The sequence below is a fragment of the Sminthopsis crassicaudata genome, chromosome 5 (genome assembly GCF_048593235.1).
Source record: "Sminthopsis crassicaudata isolate SCR6 chromosome 5, ASM4859323v1, whole genome shotgun sequence".
In the NCBI taxonomy this organism is placed as follows: domain Eukaryota; kingdom Metazoa; phylum Chordata; class Mammalia; order Dasyuromorphia; family Dasyuridae; genus Sminthopsis; species Sminthopsis crassicaudata.
Window position 1 is genome coordinate 34241006 of NC_133621.1, and position 19528 is coordinate 34260533.

Below are 19528 nucleotides of genomic sequence, written 5' to 3' on the forward strand. Positions count from 1 at the left end.
TATGCCTTCAATATTTGCTCTTCATCTTGACACTAAAATTTGCATAAAACTAGCTAGTTTTATGAAAAGCAAAGCAGTTCTAAACCACATTTTTAAAGAACCACTTAAATATATAACTTGGATTATGATTGACATTTGTAGAGATGTGATTGTTGAAATTTGTCTGATTCCCTTTTTTACTGGCCATTAAATTTTTTTGAGGCCTGAATGATGTGGAGAGCTCTGCAAAGAAAAACCCTATTTATTGACAAATTAAGGAGAGCAACAATGAATCAGAAACCCTTCTGGAACAGATCAAAAGTTTGATTTTTTTTTTTTTTTAAAGATAGTATAAGCACCTATCATCTTCTGATTGAAAAATAATGTCAAGATATTAGTTAAACAGAATGGGCCAAGAAGCATTCCATTTCTACCAAATAAACCACTGGTATCCTCTTTTTTATTACCATTAGCCACAAAATACAATTGAAATAAACTTTATTTCTTTATATTAATTTAAGCCAGCAATTTGTGGTGCAAACATTAAATACCAATAGTAAAAACATGTAAAAATTAGAGATTTTTTTTTTATTATTCTTTGACCATCCCCTGCATAATAGTTGTGACAGAATTTTTCCTACCATCGTTTAACACTCAATTTTTGGAAATGTTGCTGAGAATTTGAGGATTTCTTTTAAACCAAGATAAATCTGAAGTCAGGAAAAGGCATTCGTTGTGAAATGATCTTTCATTTTTTAAGTAAAGGAAGGCCATCTGGAGCATAATACAAGGAAGGAGAAATAGTTTGAATATTTAACCATGTATTGGAAAAGTAAATGGGCCCATGTGACAGAAGTCAAAAGTAGTATAGCTCATCAAGCCCATACAAATCTGCTTGCTTTTACTCCTTTGAAATATATTAACTTCATTCACTTCTTGCAGAAGATGGACACTTTGGGGGAAGTTTACAAATTCATACGTTCATGGTCTGAGAATATGGGAGTAGTGCTCCATTTTAGGGAGAGAGGGATCATTTCATTCAAGAAGGCATAATGCTTTTGAAGAGGCAGGATAACCTAGCTATGTATTTAAGCAACATTTGTACATTGTCACATGGAGGAAAGATTTCCAAATGAACAAATCAGCAAGCATTTATTAAGTGCCTCCTATTTAACAACCATTCTGGTCCAGCAGATCCCATGACCCCGTGCCAAATATGGCCAACCTCCTGCCCACATGAGGGGAACCTACCTGCTCCTTCCTTTGAGAATTTCTACCAGTGTCTACTCCCACTTTTCTCCAGCCCAAGTCCTCAAGGGTTCCACTCTTTTCTAGTTAAGGAGAATGAATCAGTGCTTGGTCATGGGCAGTTCTCCTCTCTCTGTGTATCCATCATACCCCAAAGAGTAGGGTTAGAATTTTGTAACCAACTATACTTTGTGTGTGTGTGTGTGTGTGTGTGTGTGTGTGTATAGATTCAGATATGATTTCAATGGCATAGGGAACTGCTGGTTAGAAAACTCCCTCAACAAATGCAGATCAGCAACTGTTCAGACCCTTGGAGGCACTGACAGGTTACAAGTCAGGGTCCTGAGGCTGATAAGGGCTAGCTGTAACTCAAGTCTTCCTGCTTTTGGGGCCACTACCCCTGGCTGCCACCATCCACATATACATACATGCCATTATGAGTGTGTCTGTCTGAAGAGTAAAGTGATTTGCCTACGTGTCAGAAGCAGGATTTGAACCCCATTCTTGATTGTCCTAAGACTATACGTATAGGTGTGCATATATGTATACACATATACACATCTATATATATAATCATTGTACAGTAATGGGAGACAAAAATACCCAAGGTGTCACAGGTAATCTATGTGATATGTGGCCAGGAAGGACATTCACTGTACAAAATATTTCCTCTTTCACTTCATTTCATGATTGTTGTTTGTCCTACGTTCCCAAAGAGGGCCCTGACATAGGGAAGGTGATATCATGACCATGAGTTGGATTTAAATGAGAGAGGGCCGTGCAAGGTCACCTGCCTCACTTTCCCCTCCAGAGCCAACTGGGTCCAGTGTCCAGATGTAGATCAGAATGATTGGAGATGGCCCCATCCACAGTGGGAGACTTTGGCCTTTTTAAGCTAAGGTCTATATAGACATGACCAAAGATGTTCAAGTTCCTTTCTTGTGTCAGATGTGAAGAAAGTAGTTTTAAGGTAGGACAGTCTTTTCATCCTGACAGCTGAAGGAAGAGCTCAGTACCTGTCCATACATTCATTTTCTCACAGTGAAGACTATTGATCCTCTTAAGCAGCTAGAACTGATGTTAGATTAAGAATTGGAAGGGACCTCAGTCACTATATTCTCCAACCTTTGCATTTTACAGGAGGAGACTGAGGCCCAAAAAAGTAAGTGCCATGGTCAATTTCCCATGGACAAGAAATGATAGAGCTGGGGTGTAAACCTCGGTTTTGTGACTCTAAGCTCTTTGCACTGTGTCTTGCTGATGTCCTCCAAACCACCCAAGAGCCGGGACAAAGGCAGCTTTTCCTCTTCAAGCTTGGGCTGTTTTGAAGTCCTAGGAGACCATACACGAAGGCAGGCTTCTGTCTGGTTTCCTCTGCTCACCGCTGATCCACGGCGTGGATGCGGTCAAACCTCCACACCTGGTTGGCTTTCCCGTCACACAATTGCAATGACAGATTCTTCTCATGGTCGCTCTCTACAGCTTCTATGCATTTCCCAGAAAGGATGTGGACAATCATTCCATTCTAGAAAAAAAGATTGATCATTGATCCATTCAGTAAGCACGTATTAAGTGTCTGCCATGTGCTAGGCCCCAGGGACGCAAAGACCAAAACGTGGCTCCTGTATCCCAGAATGTTATCAACTGTTAACATCTACTATCGAGTCAGTCAAAAAACATGAAGCCCATGCAGTGTGCCAGGCCCTGTGCTGACCACTGAGAAACAAAAAGTGACATGTTCAGCACAGATAATTAAATAGGAAAAACTGCAAAGCACTCATCTTGTGGGGTGGCTTTTTGCTCCCAGGTTCTCTCTTTTTGTAAAACCATTAAGTGAGATTTCATTTTCCACATTGTCAGATTATCACCTAGATTCAGAACTGGACCTTAGAGGGGATTGTATTCAACTTCCTCACTTTCTAGATGAGGAAATGGAGGCAGGCACAGGGTAAGTGACTTGCGAGGGATCACACAACTATTAAGTTGTAAGGGCAATAACTGAATTAAGTCCAGGATCCTCCTTACTCCGCTATATTCTTTGTGATCAAAGGGGGGAAAAGCACACAATTATGCTAACGATGAATAAAATACTAAATACCATAAACTCTGATTTGGCCTGGTCAGTGCTGTGTTTATTAGAAGATTCTGGTCCAACAAGACACACCATTCCCCAGCTGGGTATTTTGTCTGCCTTGTCTGGAACTCTGCTTCTTCAGCTTTACCTCCTGGCTTCTCTGAGCCCTCCGTCTTCTCTTTAGGCACCTCGGCTTTCCCACTTTTGCAGAGGACTAAAATGTTTCTGAACCCAATTCCTCTGATGACTAAGAAAGCTCGTTGGGATCAGAGAGGGCCTATTATGGATATTGTCATTAATGGCACAGTCCTAGTTAATGGAGGTTTCCACTTAATTAGAGATGCAGACAAGATGTGCTCTCACCACAACCAAAGTACTTTCTACTAACATTGTGACATTTTCTCTATTCCTTTCATTCAGCTGATTCAGTCTCCAGAAGGGTTTCTTTATTTCTTGGGAAACTTAATCAATAATAGTTTATATGAGGGGGTGCAGCTGGATGGCTCAGTGGATAGAGCATTGGCCCTGGAGTTAGGAGAACCTGAGTCTGAATCTGGCTTCAGACACTTAATACGTCTTAGCTCTGTGACCCTGGGCAAGTCCCTTATCTCCAGTTTCCTCACAATTCCCCCCAAAAAACAAACAAAAAACCCAATAGTTTATTTATATAAGATTCCTGTAATAAACTGATATAGTCTTCCCCAGATTCCTACTTGTATTTCCTAAAAAAAAAAAAAAAAATTCCGATTCTGCCCTGTGGCTCCTGGCTTCCTTCAAGTCCCAGCTCAAATCTGACCTTTAACAAGAAAACGTTGCCTATCCATTCCCCCTTAACCCCCAAGACTAGTGCTTTTTCTCAGAAACTACCTCCGGTTTGCCCTGTATGTGCCTTGTATGTACATAATTGTTTAAATATGTCATTATAGAATCTGGCCACTTTGTGGTCAGGGAATATTTTTTGCCTGATACATAATAAATGCTTAATGAATGCTTGTTGAGTTGTTATTATGAAATCAGGTGGAAGATATTGCTTGCCTTCTTAATGAGTGATGGAGGGAGGAAGAGAATTTGGAACTTAAATTTTCAAAAAATAATAAAAAGTAATTTCTGAAGGAAAAAAATTAAGGAAAATAAGAGTTTATCACTAGTAATAAAGGATTAGTCACTACTACATAGCTTTCAGAGAGTGACTCAGAAAATAACAACTAGCATTTATTTAGCATGTACTACGTACCAGACTGTGCTCAGCACTTTATAAATATTCTCTTCTTTGACCCTCACAACACTCCTAGGAGGTGAGTGCTCTTATTATGCCCCATTTTAGAGTTGAGGACATGGAGGCAGGAGGTTGTGACTTGAAAGCCATTCATGTAGGTGACCATGATTCTAATCCAGATTCTAAGATTCTGCATTCATTCACACATTAAACCATCCTGGTTCTTGATTTATCATGATTTAGCATTTGGGAAGGGCATTATGGCCGGAAGGGCAGTTTTTTATGAATGTAAGAAAATGTTTTGGAAATAGTGTCTGTAATTCAGGTGTGTCTTGGCTAAATTAAACAATAGGAGAAATTTGCCTTGGAAATACTATTCCCCTTTCCTTTCTATGGTAGCTCTAGTCCACCAATTATAACCTAAGTCTTATCTCCTGCAGCCCTCTCCCTAGTGAGGACTGATCTCAAGAAGAGCTCTGGAACTCACTGTATGTGACTGGTAACAGCTGAAAGGGTTATTATTTTTTTTCATAAATATTTGTCTTTGATGGATGATCAGAATCTAAGACTAAAAGCAGGAAACTGGAACTTTAGATGGGAAGGACCAGGTGGGAGATCTGGGAAATGAGGAGTTGTGGTGAGAGTCAGAGGGAAAGCTGACCCCCAGAATATCTGGGGATTAGAAATGTCCAATGAGGCCAGAAGGGAGGGACAGTGTCAGATCATGAAGGACTTCAAAAGCTAAACAGGAGAGTTTGCATTTGCTGGAGGCATTGGGGAGTGCCTAGAGTTTATTTATAAACTAGGAAGAGAAGTGATCAGATGGGCAGTTAAGGAAAATAACTTATCAGTTTGTGCAGGGGATGGATGGGGAGGAGGGAGAGCCTTGAAGGAAGGTCTGCAGCAGTAACAGGGGCAAAAGGGAAGGGGACCTGAGCTAAAGGGGCAACTTGGTGAGTGCAGAGTTGGGGGAGGCGTGGAGATGAGAGATGGGGAGAAGGAAAAACAGCAAGAGTGAGCAGCTGATTGGTTGTGTGGTGTGAGGAAAAGTAGACAGTTGTCCAATCAAAAGCACTTAAGTATCCTCAGTTCTAAATGCCTAGAAACAAAGAAAAGGCAAAAAAAAAAAAAAAAAAAAAAAAAAAAAAAGAATAAATAAATAAATAAATGCCCCTCTCCTGCCTTCAAAGAGCTTAATGGGATGGATGGGTGGGTGCTGTTATTGGCCCCATTTTACAATTGAGGAAACTGAGAGAAGCAAAAACAGCTAAGTGACTTGCTCAGGATCACACAGCTAGGAAATGTCTGAAGCTGAATGTAATCTCAGATCTTTTTGTATTTGATTTATTTAATATTTTCCCCCAGTTGCATTCAAAACCAAAGTTTTAAAATATTTATTTTTAAATTTTTTGAGTTCGTTTCTTTCCCTTATTCTCACCCACAGTTAAGAAGGCACATGTGAAGTTATGCACAATATTTCTATGAAAGTCAAGATGTGAAAGAAAATAAGAACCCTCAAGAAAAATTAAATTTAAAAAGAGAGAGAGAGACAGCAGGGAGATGGAGAGACAGAGAGATAAAGATAGGAGAGAATGCTTCAATCTGTATTCAGACACAACCAGTTCCCTCTCTGGGTATGGATAGGATTTTTGATCCTAGGTCTTTCAGAGTAGTCATGGATGACTGTGCTCTGGAGAAGAGCAAAGTCATTCCTAGCTGGTCCTATATATTCATTCCCATAACACAAATTCAGGTCTTTCTGACTGCAAGACCAGCACTCTAGCCACTGCACACCTAACTGGGCCCGGGCCAGATCCCTAGGGACACCCACATGTGCATGAAGAACCAAGCAGAGGGGACCGAGGCGGTCAGACGAGGAAAAAGGAGCAGGGTCGCCAAAACCAAACCTAGATTACCCATGAGAAGGAGGAAGTGGCCACGGTGTCATGTGTGTCAGACCAAGGAGGGTGAGATCGGGCCGAGAGCCGTGGCAGTATTGGAGGGAGTTAACATATTAGTAATGCCGGTAACCACGTCCTTCAGTGGTGAGGGCGGAATGCAGGTTTGCAGAGATGATTGGATCATTTGGGAGGAGATGTCCTTGCCTGTGCCCCTAAAATCCTATCCCATCATTGGGTTCCGCTGCTCCCATCCCCTCACTTTCAGCATCAGAGCTTTCCTAAGGAGCTGATGGCTTTCTTCAACAGAGTCAAAGTTATTTACATCTACCCAGAGCATTCACTTTACCTTTTGGCATGGCTAACCTAGCCTGCTCTATGAAGGGGGCATGAAATGGTCCCTCCCAAAAGCCCTGAGGGGGCAGAGCCCCCAAGCCAGCCCTCGGCCACTTCTCTGCCAGCCTCTCGCTGGGCTCCTGTGTACCTCCTGGACCTCCCAGTGCTGCCTCTGGAAGGAGCGCGTCTCCTCTGTGCAGTTCTGAAGAGTCACCCGATTTTCTTGGTTCACGTCAAAGCAGAGCAGGGCCTGCTCTCCACAGCTGATTTTCTTGCCTGTGTACTTCAGGTGCTGTAAGGGAGAGCATGGTCATTAGCAGGGCTGCCACGGTGGAGGCAGCGGTAGTTCTGCTACACTGCTCCTTTTCCTCTTTGTTTTTTATCTTTTCTTTAAGAGAATGGCTCACTGAGTCAGGGTGCTGGGTGGTGCAGTGGGTAGAGTGCCAGGCCTTTAGTCAAGGAGACTAAAGTTCAAATCCAACCTCTAGCACTCACTAGCTGTGTGACCCGGGTAAGTCAGTTTGCCTCAGTTTCCTCGTGTGTAAAATGAGCTGAAGGAGGAAATGGCCAACCACAGTCAGACACAATTGAAAAACTGCTGGGTTGGAGAAAAGGGAGAGACTGTACACACACACACACACACACACACACACACACACACACTTTTAGAGCAATCTCCAAACCTCTGTCTCGCGGGATGGGCTGGCTGGGGTTCCATGAAATGTACTTCGATGTGGCTGAAGGCCAGGAATCTTGCTCCTAACCCTAGATGTAGAGCTGGGCAGGACCCCAGTGTTACCCCAGTTTGCTCACTTTGCAAATGAGGGAACAGGCTCAAATGGGGAGTGCTTGCCAAAGGTCCCCTGACAGTCCTGGCACAGCTGTGATTTAGACACTGCAGCCTGTGAGGCTGTTGGATCTTTCTGAACCTCAGTTTCCTCTCCTGTAAAATGGGGATAATACTCACCTCCCAGGGAGGTGGTAAGGGTGAGCACATGCACTGAAGAAATGCAACGTGGGTGTCAGGCTTTATACTCTTTTAATAAGTTTAATAGCTCCCTCATATTGGTGAGAAGTGACCGGTGGGCTTTGACCCAGGTCCTCTGACTCTGAGCCACAGGTTCATTTCCTCTGTCCCCACAGAAGACTTCCATTTAATAGATGTGTTTTGGGGTGAGATTCTTCACTTCTTAATTGTCTTAATTTGACCATCTGTAAAAAGGGTATAATCTTCCCGTATAATCTTCCCAACTTCTATGAGTGGGATGGGGTGGGGATGGTGGAGCAGGAGAGTAGCTGTGAGGATTAAACAAGGCAATGTTTATGAAGGGGCTTTTGTAGCTCACCAAAGTTCATTTCACACGAAAGAGGTCACTGTTATTATTGGTGCCGGAGCCCTGACAGGCGAAGAATGTCTGCCTTGAGGCACGGCTGCGGACAAGTCAGTCCCATTCTAAGTGGGAGATGGGGGCAGATTTCAGCGTGCACTGAAGCACTGTGTGTGTAGGTGGAAGTGAGGACACATGGAAAGAGAGAAGCCATGGGGGGAGAATGAGCCCTGTAATCAGAGGTCCCCGGCTGAATCCCTCACCTGCCTTTATTCAGCTTTAAAATGAGGGCCCTGGGCTCCAGGGCCCCAAAGAGCCGTGAACCATGATCTGCGGTAAATGATGGGGCACCAGAGGTGAGGTTCCGTTACTCGGCCATTCAGCTGATCTGGATGAAACTGTGCCCCCTTACCTGCTGCTGCCAGCTGTCACTGCAGGGGGACAGTGCCACCAGGCCTCCTCCGAGTGCCCCTCCAGGCGCACAGTCTGCACAAGAGCCAACTCCAGAGTTGTAGAGCTGAAAAGTGGAAATGACACCAAGTCAATAACGACCCAGAAGCCTTCTGTCGTGGACTTTGTCTCCCTTGTTCTGGGCAAATTCTGGGGTACAAAACCCAGTTCACAAGCAGAAGCACCTGGGGTGCAAGAGCATAGAGTAGCTGATTGCATGGGCTCTCCCTATCATGGACAGGCTCATGGATGACAGCAACAGAATCCGAATGTGGTGAGTCTTTGTTGGCCACCCAGAGGACACTGGAACAACGATTCTGTATCAGTGGAAGACTTTCTATTTGCATATAGCATTCTTCTACTTGTATCATGCTCCAGAATGCTACACAATAAAAACTTTACAGTGAAGCCCCGGGAAAATGAAAGAGATGGGCCTAGCCATCCACACTCCTAAACAAAATGGATGAAAAATGCACGTTGCTCAGATCATGATGTTTGGCTGGATAGGGCAGCCCATACATTTAGCCCGATTGTGTCTCTGGATGCTCACTTAATCATGGACCCTCAACACATATAGGAAAGGAGCCGAGCCCACAGTTCAGGGAGAAAAATAAAACAGTGATTATGTTGTGCTGTGATTGGCAAGTTGCACAGGCTTTCGAGAATTCTAGGTTGCTTCCTCATTGGGTCAGAATCCTACCTTTTAACATGAATATTCTGATGATTCAAATGGCCTCAAGTCAGTTAAGAAGACTGTCTATTAAATATCTACTATTGCCTGGCACTGGGAATCCAGAGACAAAAATTAAAGCTACATATCATGATCACGAGTATTTTAGGAGAATTCAAATTATGAGTAACAAAAGAAATAGAAAGAAACATGGTAGGTGTAAATTGGCTACAGCATGTCACTTGCCTGCGAACACACAGAAGGCTATGGCTAGCCAGAAAGAGGCACACCCTGCAGGGAGTGACCAGGCAGGCAACTGGCGTGGGCCCTGTCACTGTCAACTCCTGAATAGCCAAGAGCAAAACGAAAGGGAGCAAAGTCTCCCGGGGGCCGGGTGACACTGCGGGATGGACTTGTGGAAGGACACAGGCAGAGCCGCCAGCAGTGGAAGGGCTCGGGGAGGCTTCCTTCTGAGTTTGCTGTGGGAGCCCTGCTCCAGTTAAGGCACTGAGCCCCCGGGGGTAGCCGGGATGGAGAAGGAGCTCGGGAGAGCTCTCTAGTGCAGTCCTGAAAGGAATCAGGAGAGAGGCCTTTCAGATGCCTCTAGTCCCGGCATGGTGGGATTGCAGAGCAATAGAAGCATGGTGCTTCTGCCCGCTCTTGCCTCGGAAGCCTGCCTAGATGCTCTCTCTCCTTTTGGAGCACTCGGCTCTCTCTGAGCCTCTTTTCCCCCAGACTCCCTCCTTTAAGAGGCTTTCCTCATTCTCAGTCGTCGTCACCTCCCCTTTCCACAGCGCGCGTTGTTTCGCGGACGCGTCCCGTTTTTTTTGTCTCCACAAACATCTCCCCCCCCGCGGACAGAGGATCGCTTCGTTGTTTGATTCTGGGTCCAGCACTTCGCGGCCACTTGGTAAGGGATGGACGGACGGACAGATTTCAGTGCCCTTCCTCTTTCCCTGGGAAAATCCCTACCTTTCCGGAGAATCCTGGCTTGGCTTCAGACGGGTACAGCTCTGGAGAGAGGTTGGCTAGGAACCAGTGGAAGGTCCTGCAGCCCAGCCTCTTCTGCAGCTGAAGCCGCTCGCGGCAGTCCTGTTTCTCAGCCTGGAGGGGGACACGGGGAGCCAGGTTAATGCCCGGTGCAGAAAGGCCCGGTTCCTGGTTTTGCGTTCTCTCTGTCCCGGTGGCCGCGCAGAGCCAGACCGCGGAGATGCTAAAGCCCTGCCGGCTTGCAGAATGCCTGGTTAGTTCTAGGCCACTTTGACGAGGCCCCGATATCCCCGGAAACCGGGCCTCTAAAAAGGGCAGTGAGCCCGAGGCGGGCCAGGGTATCATCCCGGGGAGCTCCTGGCCCAGGGGCCGGAGGACGGGAGCCGCCGGGCCTGCGCCGTGCGGGCCGAAGGGGTCGGGGAAGGGGGCAAACTCCGGGCCCTGGGCTCTTTCCCCTTCTGGAGAGTCCCAAACCGGGCTAATGGACGAGCGCCGCAGGTCCGTGGGCTGTTCTCACAGGGGGAGGCTGAGAACCGGAGCAGCTTCTCCTGGGCCTGCGGGTGTGGGCTCAGGGGAGAGCGCTCCCGAGCGGCAGGGGGCGGGAGAGGAGCAGGGCTGGATACGGGGTTGGGTCCCGGCCCCCGGGAGAACGGGGGCCCAGCCGAAAGGATGGGGGTCTGGTCCTGCCTGATGTCCTGGGGAATGATCCAGAAAGAGCGGGATTACCTAGAGGCCTCCGAGGCCGAAGCCCCGGTAATGGGACGACTCCGGAGCTGTGGCCCTGGCCCCGGCTCCTCCTCCCTCTGCTCCCGGCGGCGACGAGGAGGACAAGCACCCCGCATCGAGTTCCGCCGGGAACGAAAGGAGCTCAGAAAGGCAGCGGCGGGCGCGGGCGGCCCCCCGCCGGGAGGACTTTGTGGTCAGCTGCATTCTTCCTCCCGGCCGGCAGGGGGCTCCCTTCGCCTTGAGAATGGATGCGCAAGATTCCAGAAGGGAAATTAACCAGAGCTGAGAGTTCAAGCAGGGGAAAGGGCCCCTGAGGAAGAGGAGGCCGGCCAGGGAGCGCTGCGCTGGGCCAAGAGCTTTCCCCCGGCGCCCGCGGGCCCGGGCCGGGAGGTGGCCCCGAGGCTGGGCGGGCCAGCTTGTGGTCCGGGCCTGGCTTCGGATTCTGCAGCCGCCCCAGGCTCGGAGCGGGGAGGGGGGCGGGATGAGACGCCCTGAGCTGGGGCCCGGCCTAAAGAGGGATGAGGTGGGGGCGGGGCGGCTTTCACTGCTCTGCAGCGCTCCCGGGGTGGGAATATCTCCCAGTGCCCTCCGAGAGCTTGGCGGGGCCGGGGAGGGGCTTTGCTCAGGGGCGCAGCTCCCCGTGTCTGGGCCGGGACCTCCCCACCGCTCTGCGGGGTGTCTCCCCAGAGTCCGGTTCAGGCCGGCCCCGTGGCTTGGGCCCCCCACGGTCGGGGCGAGGCCCTGGGTAGGTGGTCTCTGGAGCCCCCGTAGCCGCGTCTGTGCCCTCACCTGTCGGGGGCGAGAACAGCCCGGTGCGCAGAGCAGAGGCCCACAAGCGCCCTTTGACCCCGCGGCCTTCCAAGAGCCGGGCGGGATTTCCCTGAAGCAGGCCAGTCTGGGGGCAGGGTGTGGGGCAGGGTCTGCTCCCCCCCCCCCCCCCAGAAGCAGATAGAAGAAACAACAGAACTTAGCATCCACTCTGGCTTTGGCCCGCGGTCTGACAGGTGTCTGGGCCCTTATTCTGCCCATTGGGATTGGTGGCAATTGTGCCACTCACAGTTACCCAAGGTCAGTGAGAGGTGGAGACTGCCCCGGTCCCGGGCAGTGTGGGTCATCCCGGCGGCTCCGACCCCCACGCCCCGGGTGGCAGGAGTGACCTGTAACGAGGAGCCCCTGCTCTCTGCCCTTCACAACTGGGCCCCAAGGGGGCTCTCCTATCCCGACCCCCCTCCTCCAGGTTTCTGAGCCTCACCCCCCAGCACAATTAGAGGCCCCTGGGGGGGGCTTTCCCAGATTTCAAAAACTTCTAATGACAGCCAGGCTTGGCCCATGTGCTGGCATACAGTAGGTGCTTAATAAATGCTTATTGATTGGCATTTACTGGAGATTTGGACTCCTCGTCTATAAAATGGGATGTCGTTATCTGAGCTATTTACTGCTGGGGTGGTTACGGGGGCCACGTCAGTGGGACCCCGCCACGGCGGCTCTGCCGGGCGGCCCAGTGGCCAGCACCTGAGGGGTCCCAGCACACCGCGGCTGTTTCACTTTTCCTTCTTATTCCTGGCACGGGGCGCTTCTAGTAAATGCTTTCTGACGGATTGCTTTATTGGGGCATGCGCTCTCTCCCAGGCCGCTGTTTGCATGGAAATTCTCCCCTCGAGTGGGGAGCTGCCCTAGGAACTCACGCTTAAAGGCAGGATGGGAAACTGTCAGAAAGACCGGGGAATCTCCCGTCTGCCCCGGCTCCCCGTGGGGCCTCCTCGTCCGGCTGGGTTCTACGTGCCAGGGCCGCGGCGTCCCCGTGAGCCTCCGGGGCCTGGGATCCCAGGACGTCCCAAACGAAGGTCGCCGGGCATCCGCTCCTTCCCTCCCCGCTCGGCCCCTTTCTCCAGCCTGGGGCCCGGTGCGGGAGGGCCGCCTCCCTTACCTGGCTCAGGGAGAAGGCCTGAGGGCTGTGCTGGTAGAAGGTGTCCTTGAAGGAGCCCAGCCACGTCTCCGCGACCCGGATCTTGTTCTTCAGGGCCGCCTCCTGCTCAGGGGAGCTGTGGGGGGCCTGGTTGCGGTAGACGTGCCCCACTCGGGAGCAGGGCAGGATTTCCACAGAGCCCCCGCAGAGCCAAACCTGCCGTCCGGGCAAAAGCAAGAAAAAGGGGATTCTTCTAGGTTCCCTCTCCAAGGGTCTGAAAGCCACAAACATTCCCAAAGGAAGGAAGGAAAGTTGGCGTCTTTAGACCAGAGCTGGACTTTCCACACTGGAGGGGGGGGGTGTGTGAGAGCACCTGTGGGGGGCTGGGGGCCGCTGCGGGGGAGGCGGCAGTCTGCTCCACTCTGCCCTCTCAGAGGCCCTGGCCACAGGCATGGTGTGTGCGCGGAGGGCACAGAAGGGGCCTGGCAGTGTTCTACCGTGGGCCCCCTGTGTTTCAGATGCCCCTCCCCCCAAACCCAAGTGCAAACACAGAGATGCGGTGTGCGGTCGGCTGGGAGCCCGCCCGGCTTGTGCGCCCCTTACCCGTATGGACAGCTCCAGGTTTTCACTGCCCCAGATGGACATGAGAGAATCATAGGCTCCTGTGTTTTGAAAGTAATGGCGGTCGATGGCCACGACTCCGCCCGGCAGCACAGGGCTCCTGCAGAGGGTGAGAGGGCGGTTATTTCAGCGGCGAGCTCGGCCAGCTCCTTTTGGGGGTTACAAAGTCTCGCCCCCCATTCAGCAAGCTCGGACTAGGTGTGGACAGCAGCCGGAGCTGCTCTGCTTTGGAGAAGTCGAGTCCCTGGCCCCAAGGGGCTTCCGAGCCTGAGCTCCGAGTTCCGGGCACTCCCAGGGGCCGTGCTGCCTCCATGGGAGGAATCCCTGTGGTCCTTCAGTCACGAGCTCTCTCCTCTCGGGCTGTGTGAGCGGCCCGGCCAGCCGGAGCCTCGCCTCTCCGAGCTTGTCTGGGCCGGTCGGTCCTCTCAGCAGCGGCTTGGGCCCTGTGCGCCTCCGAGGGCTTGGGACCGCACCTGTGCCGAGCGAGGCGCTGGAGAAGGCCCTTGTGAAAGGGTTCGCCCTCCAGGAGCTCCCAGAAACTGAGCAATCGCACAGATGGCACTTCCAACCAAACCAAGTGGAGAATGACAAACAATTCTTATTTATTCTACCGACTGACCTGTCAATCTACTCACCTGTTCTTTGTCTCCTGTCGCATCTAACTTCCTATCGGTCTGTTTTATGTCTGTCTTCTACGTATCTTTCTTTCTGTCTACATCTGCTCTCTATATCATCTCTGTTCTAGCATCGTCTACCGCGCACAGTAGGTGGTCAGTAGGGGCTTGTGGAGGTTCGGCTGTACAAAAAGGTCCACGTACTTAGCACTGAATCCATCAGCCTTAGGATGGGATAAACCAGCGGCGGGTCTGTGATCCCCTTCCCCTTTGAGCTCTCAAAGCTAGAAGGATACTGGCGGTCACAGTCCAGAGAGGGAAGAGCTTTGGCCAGGGCCACCTAGCTGTGACAGATCTGGGGCTCAAACCCAGCTCCCTTTATTTTCAGTCTAGGTCTAGATGAGACTGGGAAGGAACTGATTTTGTTCCTAGCAACGGACCCTCCCAGGGGCTCAGAAGAGAGAGGACCAGCTATGGCAGAGTGGATAGGAGTCAGAAGGGCCTGAGTTCAGATCCAGCCTCAGACACATGACACTTTACTAGCTGTGGGACCCTGGGCAAGCCTTGCCTGCCCCAAAGTCCTCCCCCCAAAGGTCAGAGGAGTAACATGTGACTTGTGATTTGGCTGCCATTCCGCACCATTACCAAGAAGGGGGCTTGAGCGCAGAAAGATAAAAAAAGGGGACACTGGATGCTCCCAGCAGATGCTAATGCTGTAAAGACAAGAACAGAGAATGCTGGGAAATCACATCTTACCTGATGGGGCTGATGGGAGACTGGCGCATCTTCTTCTCCTGCTCTGGCAAAGGTTTCCAGTGGAAATTTAATTCCCAGTCAAATACTCCTCGCTGCAATTCCATGGAATGATAATATTGAAAATTCTTCCAGTCTATCACATCGATGATAGGAGACACCACTCGACTCCTAGAGAGAATTGTTCAGTGGGGGTAAAAACGATTCTGGACAGCGAAAACCTCGGGGAGGGGGGGGAAGCTCTAAATAAGAACTGCCTCTAGTCGGGGACGGGGACTCCCCTCATTTGTAGATGGGTCTGATGGTTGGGAAAATTGTCCTGCATCAGATAGAAACCTGCCTCCTTCCAGGTCCTCCCCGCTTCTAGCTTTGGCATCAGGACCTTGGAAAATCCACTACGAGGTTGAACTAGAGGCCTCAGAGGACCCTGTGGGTCCTAAAGCTGGGAATCTTGCAAGTCCACACACATGCATGCTCTAAATCAAGTGCTTCTGGGGCACTTCCTTCAAAATAAACTCCTCCTACCATTTCAGGGTAGAACTGGATTTATACACACGCACATGCATGTGTACATCAGTGTTTCCTGTCCCAAAAGAATGTAAGCTCCTTGGGGGCAGGAACTCTCATTTTTGCCTTTCAGTGTCTAACAGAATAATAAATATGGTAGATATGGGATCATTGCTCATTGGTTGACTATCATGGAGGAATTATCTCCATTTTACAGATGGAGAAATAGGCCCCTGAGGAACTGTTCCCAGAAGCCCCATTTTTCCTGACCTCACCTAATCCCTGCTCAAATTTGCTCCTAACCTATCATGTGACCCATCTTTCTTTTATAAAGAGAGAGTGGAAAAAATGGATCATTTTATAAAAAGTATAACAAACACAAGAGGGGAGTTGGAGCCCCCACAGCTACCATACTGCCTGCTACAGCTCTCATGCATTTACTTTTTTTTTGAGCATTCAGGCTTAAGTGACTTGCCCAGGGTCACACAACTAGAAAGTGATGTGTCTGAGGCTAGATTCGAACTCAGCCCTCTTGACTCCAGACCTGGGGGCCTGCTGGCTGCCCCCACAGACACATCATTCTACTGAGATTCTGTGACAAGTCATAATGATAACTAGCATTCATGTGGTTCCTGCAGACTTGCCAACACTGGACAAACACTGTCCCCTTTGATCCTCACAACTTGGCAGGGGCAGCTTTGTGCTAGGCTGTGGTGACCTTCAAATGCCCTTCCCAGTGGAGGGAGATGGGTCACCACAATTTCTGCTCCTGCCCGTATTCTATTCTATCCCAAAGGTTCTGCACATCTCAGTGATATGACAAATTGGGGGGTGGGGGGAAGGAGGAAACTTCCCTTCCCATGGCCGGCAGCCAACCCGGGGTCTTGGAGTGCTTCCTTCCCTGTCCCAATCTCATTTTACAAACTCCATCAGTTTGCTAACTGCTCAGGCCCACTCCTATGACTCGGAGGTAATTAAGACCTGAAGCCAAGGGTCAACTGAGACCCCGGATAAGCCGAGTGGTGGAGCCTGAAACGGAGCCCAGGTCTGGGAAGCCGGCCCTGTTGTGTGCTTACTCTGAGACCCATCTCCCTACCCTCCATCCCTGGGGACCGGAGGCGCACAGTCACAGAGAGAAGCTTGGGGGGGTGGCTTTTAGGGACCCTCTCCCCCCTTGCCTTAGTAGTGGCCCTCCACAGAGAGCAAGCAGAAGCAGCTTCCTTTCACTATGGTCTTGGGAGGCCAGAAGAACCTTACAACTTGGAGGGGATGGAAGGGGCAGCGGCCCCCAGGCTCTCTCCATCTGCTCTGCCTCAGGTGCCGGCTCCTATGGATTTAGTCTCCAGTGGAGTTTGCCCACCCTCCCTTCTCCTTTCTCTTCTCACTACCAGAGGCGCCTTTTCTCATCTGGACTGCTCCATAGCTTCCTAAGTGTCCTCCCACTCCAGTCTTACAACGGGCTGATAGGTTTTGTTTGTTTAGGAGCCGGAAGGGGCATAGACTTCATCTGGCCCAATCCCTTTATTTTACAGTTGGGGAAAGTGAGTCCCCCAGAAGTGACCACAGCAGAGAAGTAGCAGAATAAAAATCTGACCCCGTCTTCTGACTTCAGACTCAGCTCCATGTTTCTCCTTCCTCATCCTGCTTTCGGGGGACTCCTCCCAATAAACAGCTCCTACCAGATGCTCAGCTACGCTCAGTGGCGCCCTAGTATGACTTAATAAAACACCTGGCTTAGCTCGGCACGTAACAGCCCTTCTGCACCTAGCCTACATTTCCAGGTGCGTGGCGGCATCCTCTGTTCTTCAACCAAACTGGGTAACCACCATTTCTTAATGTTGTTTCCTTCTCTCCTAGATATCTGGATTTCCCAGTTCCACAAGCATATTAAATGCCTGTTGCATGCTAGCCATCGTGAGAGGCGATGAAGACAAAGGAACAACATGAAAGAAATAAAATTGTTTCTTCTTTTGAGGAGCTTCCATTCTACTGGGGAAAATGACAGATAAATAAAAATAAAAGTGAAGAGTTTGGGATTGGGGAATAGGAGTATATGCACCGAGAAACCAGGAAAGGCCTTCTGTGAGATCTGGCATTTGAGGTCCTGTTGGGAGGAGCCAAGTAGGAATAGTGAAAGGAGGCAGACTTCGAGGCCTGGGCCGGCTCTGAGCACCAGTGACCCGGATCATTGGAGCAGGGAGGGATTGGGGCACATGCCAAAGGTTGTATTTCTTGCACTTAGCGGGCTAGAGATGGATGACCTATTCACTGAGTGAGTCTGTCTGTCCATATAAATATATGTAACTTGCATACACACACACACACACACACACACACACACACACACACACACACACAATGAGTTTATAAATGTGTGTGTGTGTGGTGTAGACGATGATAATGAGGATGTGTCCAGGATAGACTAGGAAGAAGAAATCAGGCTAGATCCATTTGGGAAACTGCCGAGGTTTTAATTATCCCAAACTGGTCCCTGGGGCAAAACCTCATCTTTTTAATAAAAGTGTCTTCTTGAAGATGCTGTGTTATTGCATACCTTGGAATATCCCGGTCTCTAAAGCACCAAAGCTGTGGCTGACCTAAGGGCAGTCCAGCGATGGCTCATGAGGTAGCCTCAGTGGTGGCCGGGGATGGTTTGTACCCAGCCCACAGGTGGTTAAATTTGCAGCGTGAGCAGTTGTTTATACCTCGGACATCAACAAACACTGCAAAGGGCTCCATTTATTATTCTGTCCATTATCTATTCCAGAGGTTTCAAACTCCCAGCAGGCTTTCCCACTGCAGCCTGAACCAGATTCAAATGTAATTGGGAAATTTAAAAAAAATATATAATACGATATAGATGTTGTTAATTTGTGGTTTTCTAAGTCAGTATATGACCTTTAGGGATCCATTCTGAGTTTGACACTACTGGTCTAGTTAGAAGAAAGTGATGAAGAAAAATGTTCTTAATGCAGATTAAACTTTAAAGTGTCTCAAGTGCATCCCCTCCCCTCCCCTCCCCAGACTGGTTGTTTAACATTTGCCAGCATCTCCCTGGATAGCATCAGGATGAGAAAAGAAATGAGAAAAGAAATCAGCTTAACCTGATTCAGAGAAAAGGCCAACAGGTCACCGAAATGCTGCCAGGTAGCCACTGAAGGGAAAATGAGCTAGACTGTGGCTGCCGGCTTTCTGGACTGATCCTTATGAGAAGATCCCCAAGTTCCCTCCTAAATGTTTCTCAGACCCTCCCCAAAGACCCCTCCCAGATATTTCTCTGACCCCCAAGGCCCCTCCCAGATGTTTCTTAGACCCCCCCAAAGATTTCTCCCACTTGTTTCTCTGACCCCCAAGACCCTTCCCAGATATTTCTCTGACCCCCAAGGCCCCTCCCAGATGTTTCTTAGACCCTCCAAGATCCCTCCCACTTGTTTTCTCTGACCCCCAAGGCTCCTCCCAGAAGTTTCTCTGACCCCCAAGGCCCTTCCCAGATGTTTCTCAGATCTCCCAAGATCCCTCTCAATTATTTCTCAGAACCCCAAGGCTCCTCCCAAATGTTTCTCTGACCCCCAAGGCCCTTCCCAGATGTTTCTTAGACCCCCCCCCAAAGATTTCTCCCACTTGTTTCTCTGACCCCCAAGACCCTTCCCAGATGTTTCTCTGACCTTCAAGGTCCCTCCCAGATGTTTCTCAGGCCCCAAGATCCCTCCCAGTTGTTTCTCAGGCCCCCGAGGTTCCTCCCAGATGTTTCGCTGACCTCCAAGGTCCCTCCCAAATCTAAATCCTGTTATCCACATGGTCTCATGATCCTTCTCATCTCTAACGATCCTGCGTCTGACCCCTCTGCTTCTCTCCAGCAGTGTCTGTCACGCCGGCCCTTCACAAATGCCCCATTCCAAAAGGAAGCGGCTTCTCCCCCTGCCTGTCCCCCTTCTCCCACCTTTCCCCACTTTAGATTCCTGAGGCTGGATCTCAATGAGGCGGCCTTCAGGAGACGGAGTGAGCGGCCTTTCCCTTTAGAAAACCCTCTTATCTTTGTTCCATTCATGAGCAGAGTTCTTTCCCTCTGGCAGCAGGGACGTGAGCCGGGTAGTTCACCCAAGGAGTCTGGGCTCCAGCTATTAGTTTTCATTCATCAGTTCTGAGCACCCCAAAGATTTGCCGAGCATCATTTTTTTTTTTAATCAGCCCTGAACTTGCTCTTGCTCACTC

General features: G+C 49.7%; 1 protein-coding gene across 1 annotated transcript in view; it reads right to left on the reverse strand.

The window, feature by feature from the left end:
• Positions 1-406: 406 nt before the first annotated feature.
• Positions 407-19528, reverse strand: part of GALNT15 (polypeptide N-acetylgalactosaminyltransferase 15) — a 39570-nt gene continuing 20448 nt past the window's right edge. The window contains exons 4-10 of the mRNA XM_074270116.1: positions 14813-14980; positions 13425-13542; positions 12843-13037; positions 10172-10303; positions 8492-8596; positions 6900-7043; positions 407-2752 (exon numbers count right to left, since the gene is read on the reverse strand). Of these exons, the coding sequence (XP_074126217.1) occupies positions 2606-2752; positions 6900-7043; positions 8492-8596; positions 10172-10303; positions 12843-13037; positions 13425-13542; positions 14813-14980 (1009 nt within the window). The 3' untranslated portion in view covers positions 407-2605. The remainder of the gene's footprint in view (positions 2753-6899; positions 7044-8491; positions 8597-10171; positions 10304-12842; positions 13038-13424; positions 13543-14812; positions 14981-19528) is intronic.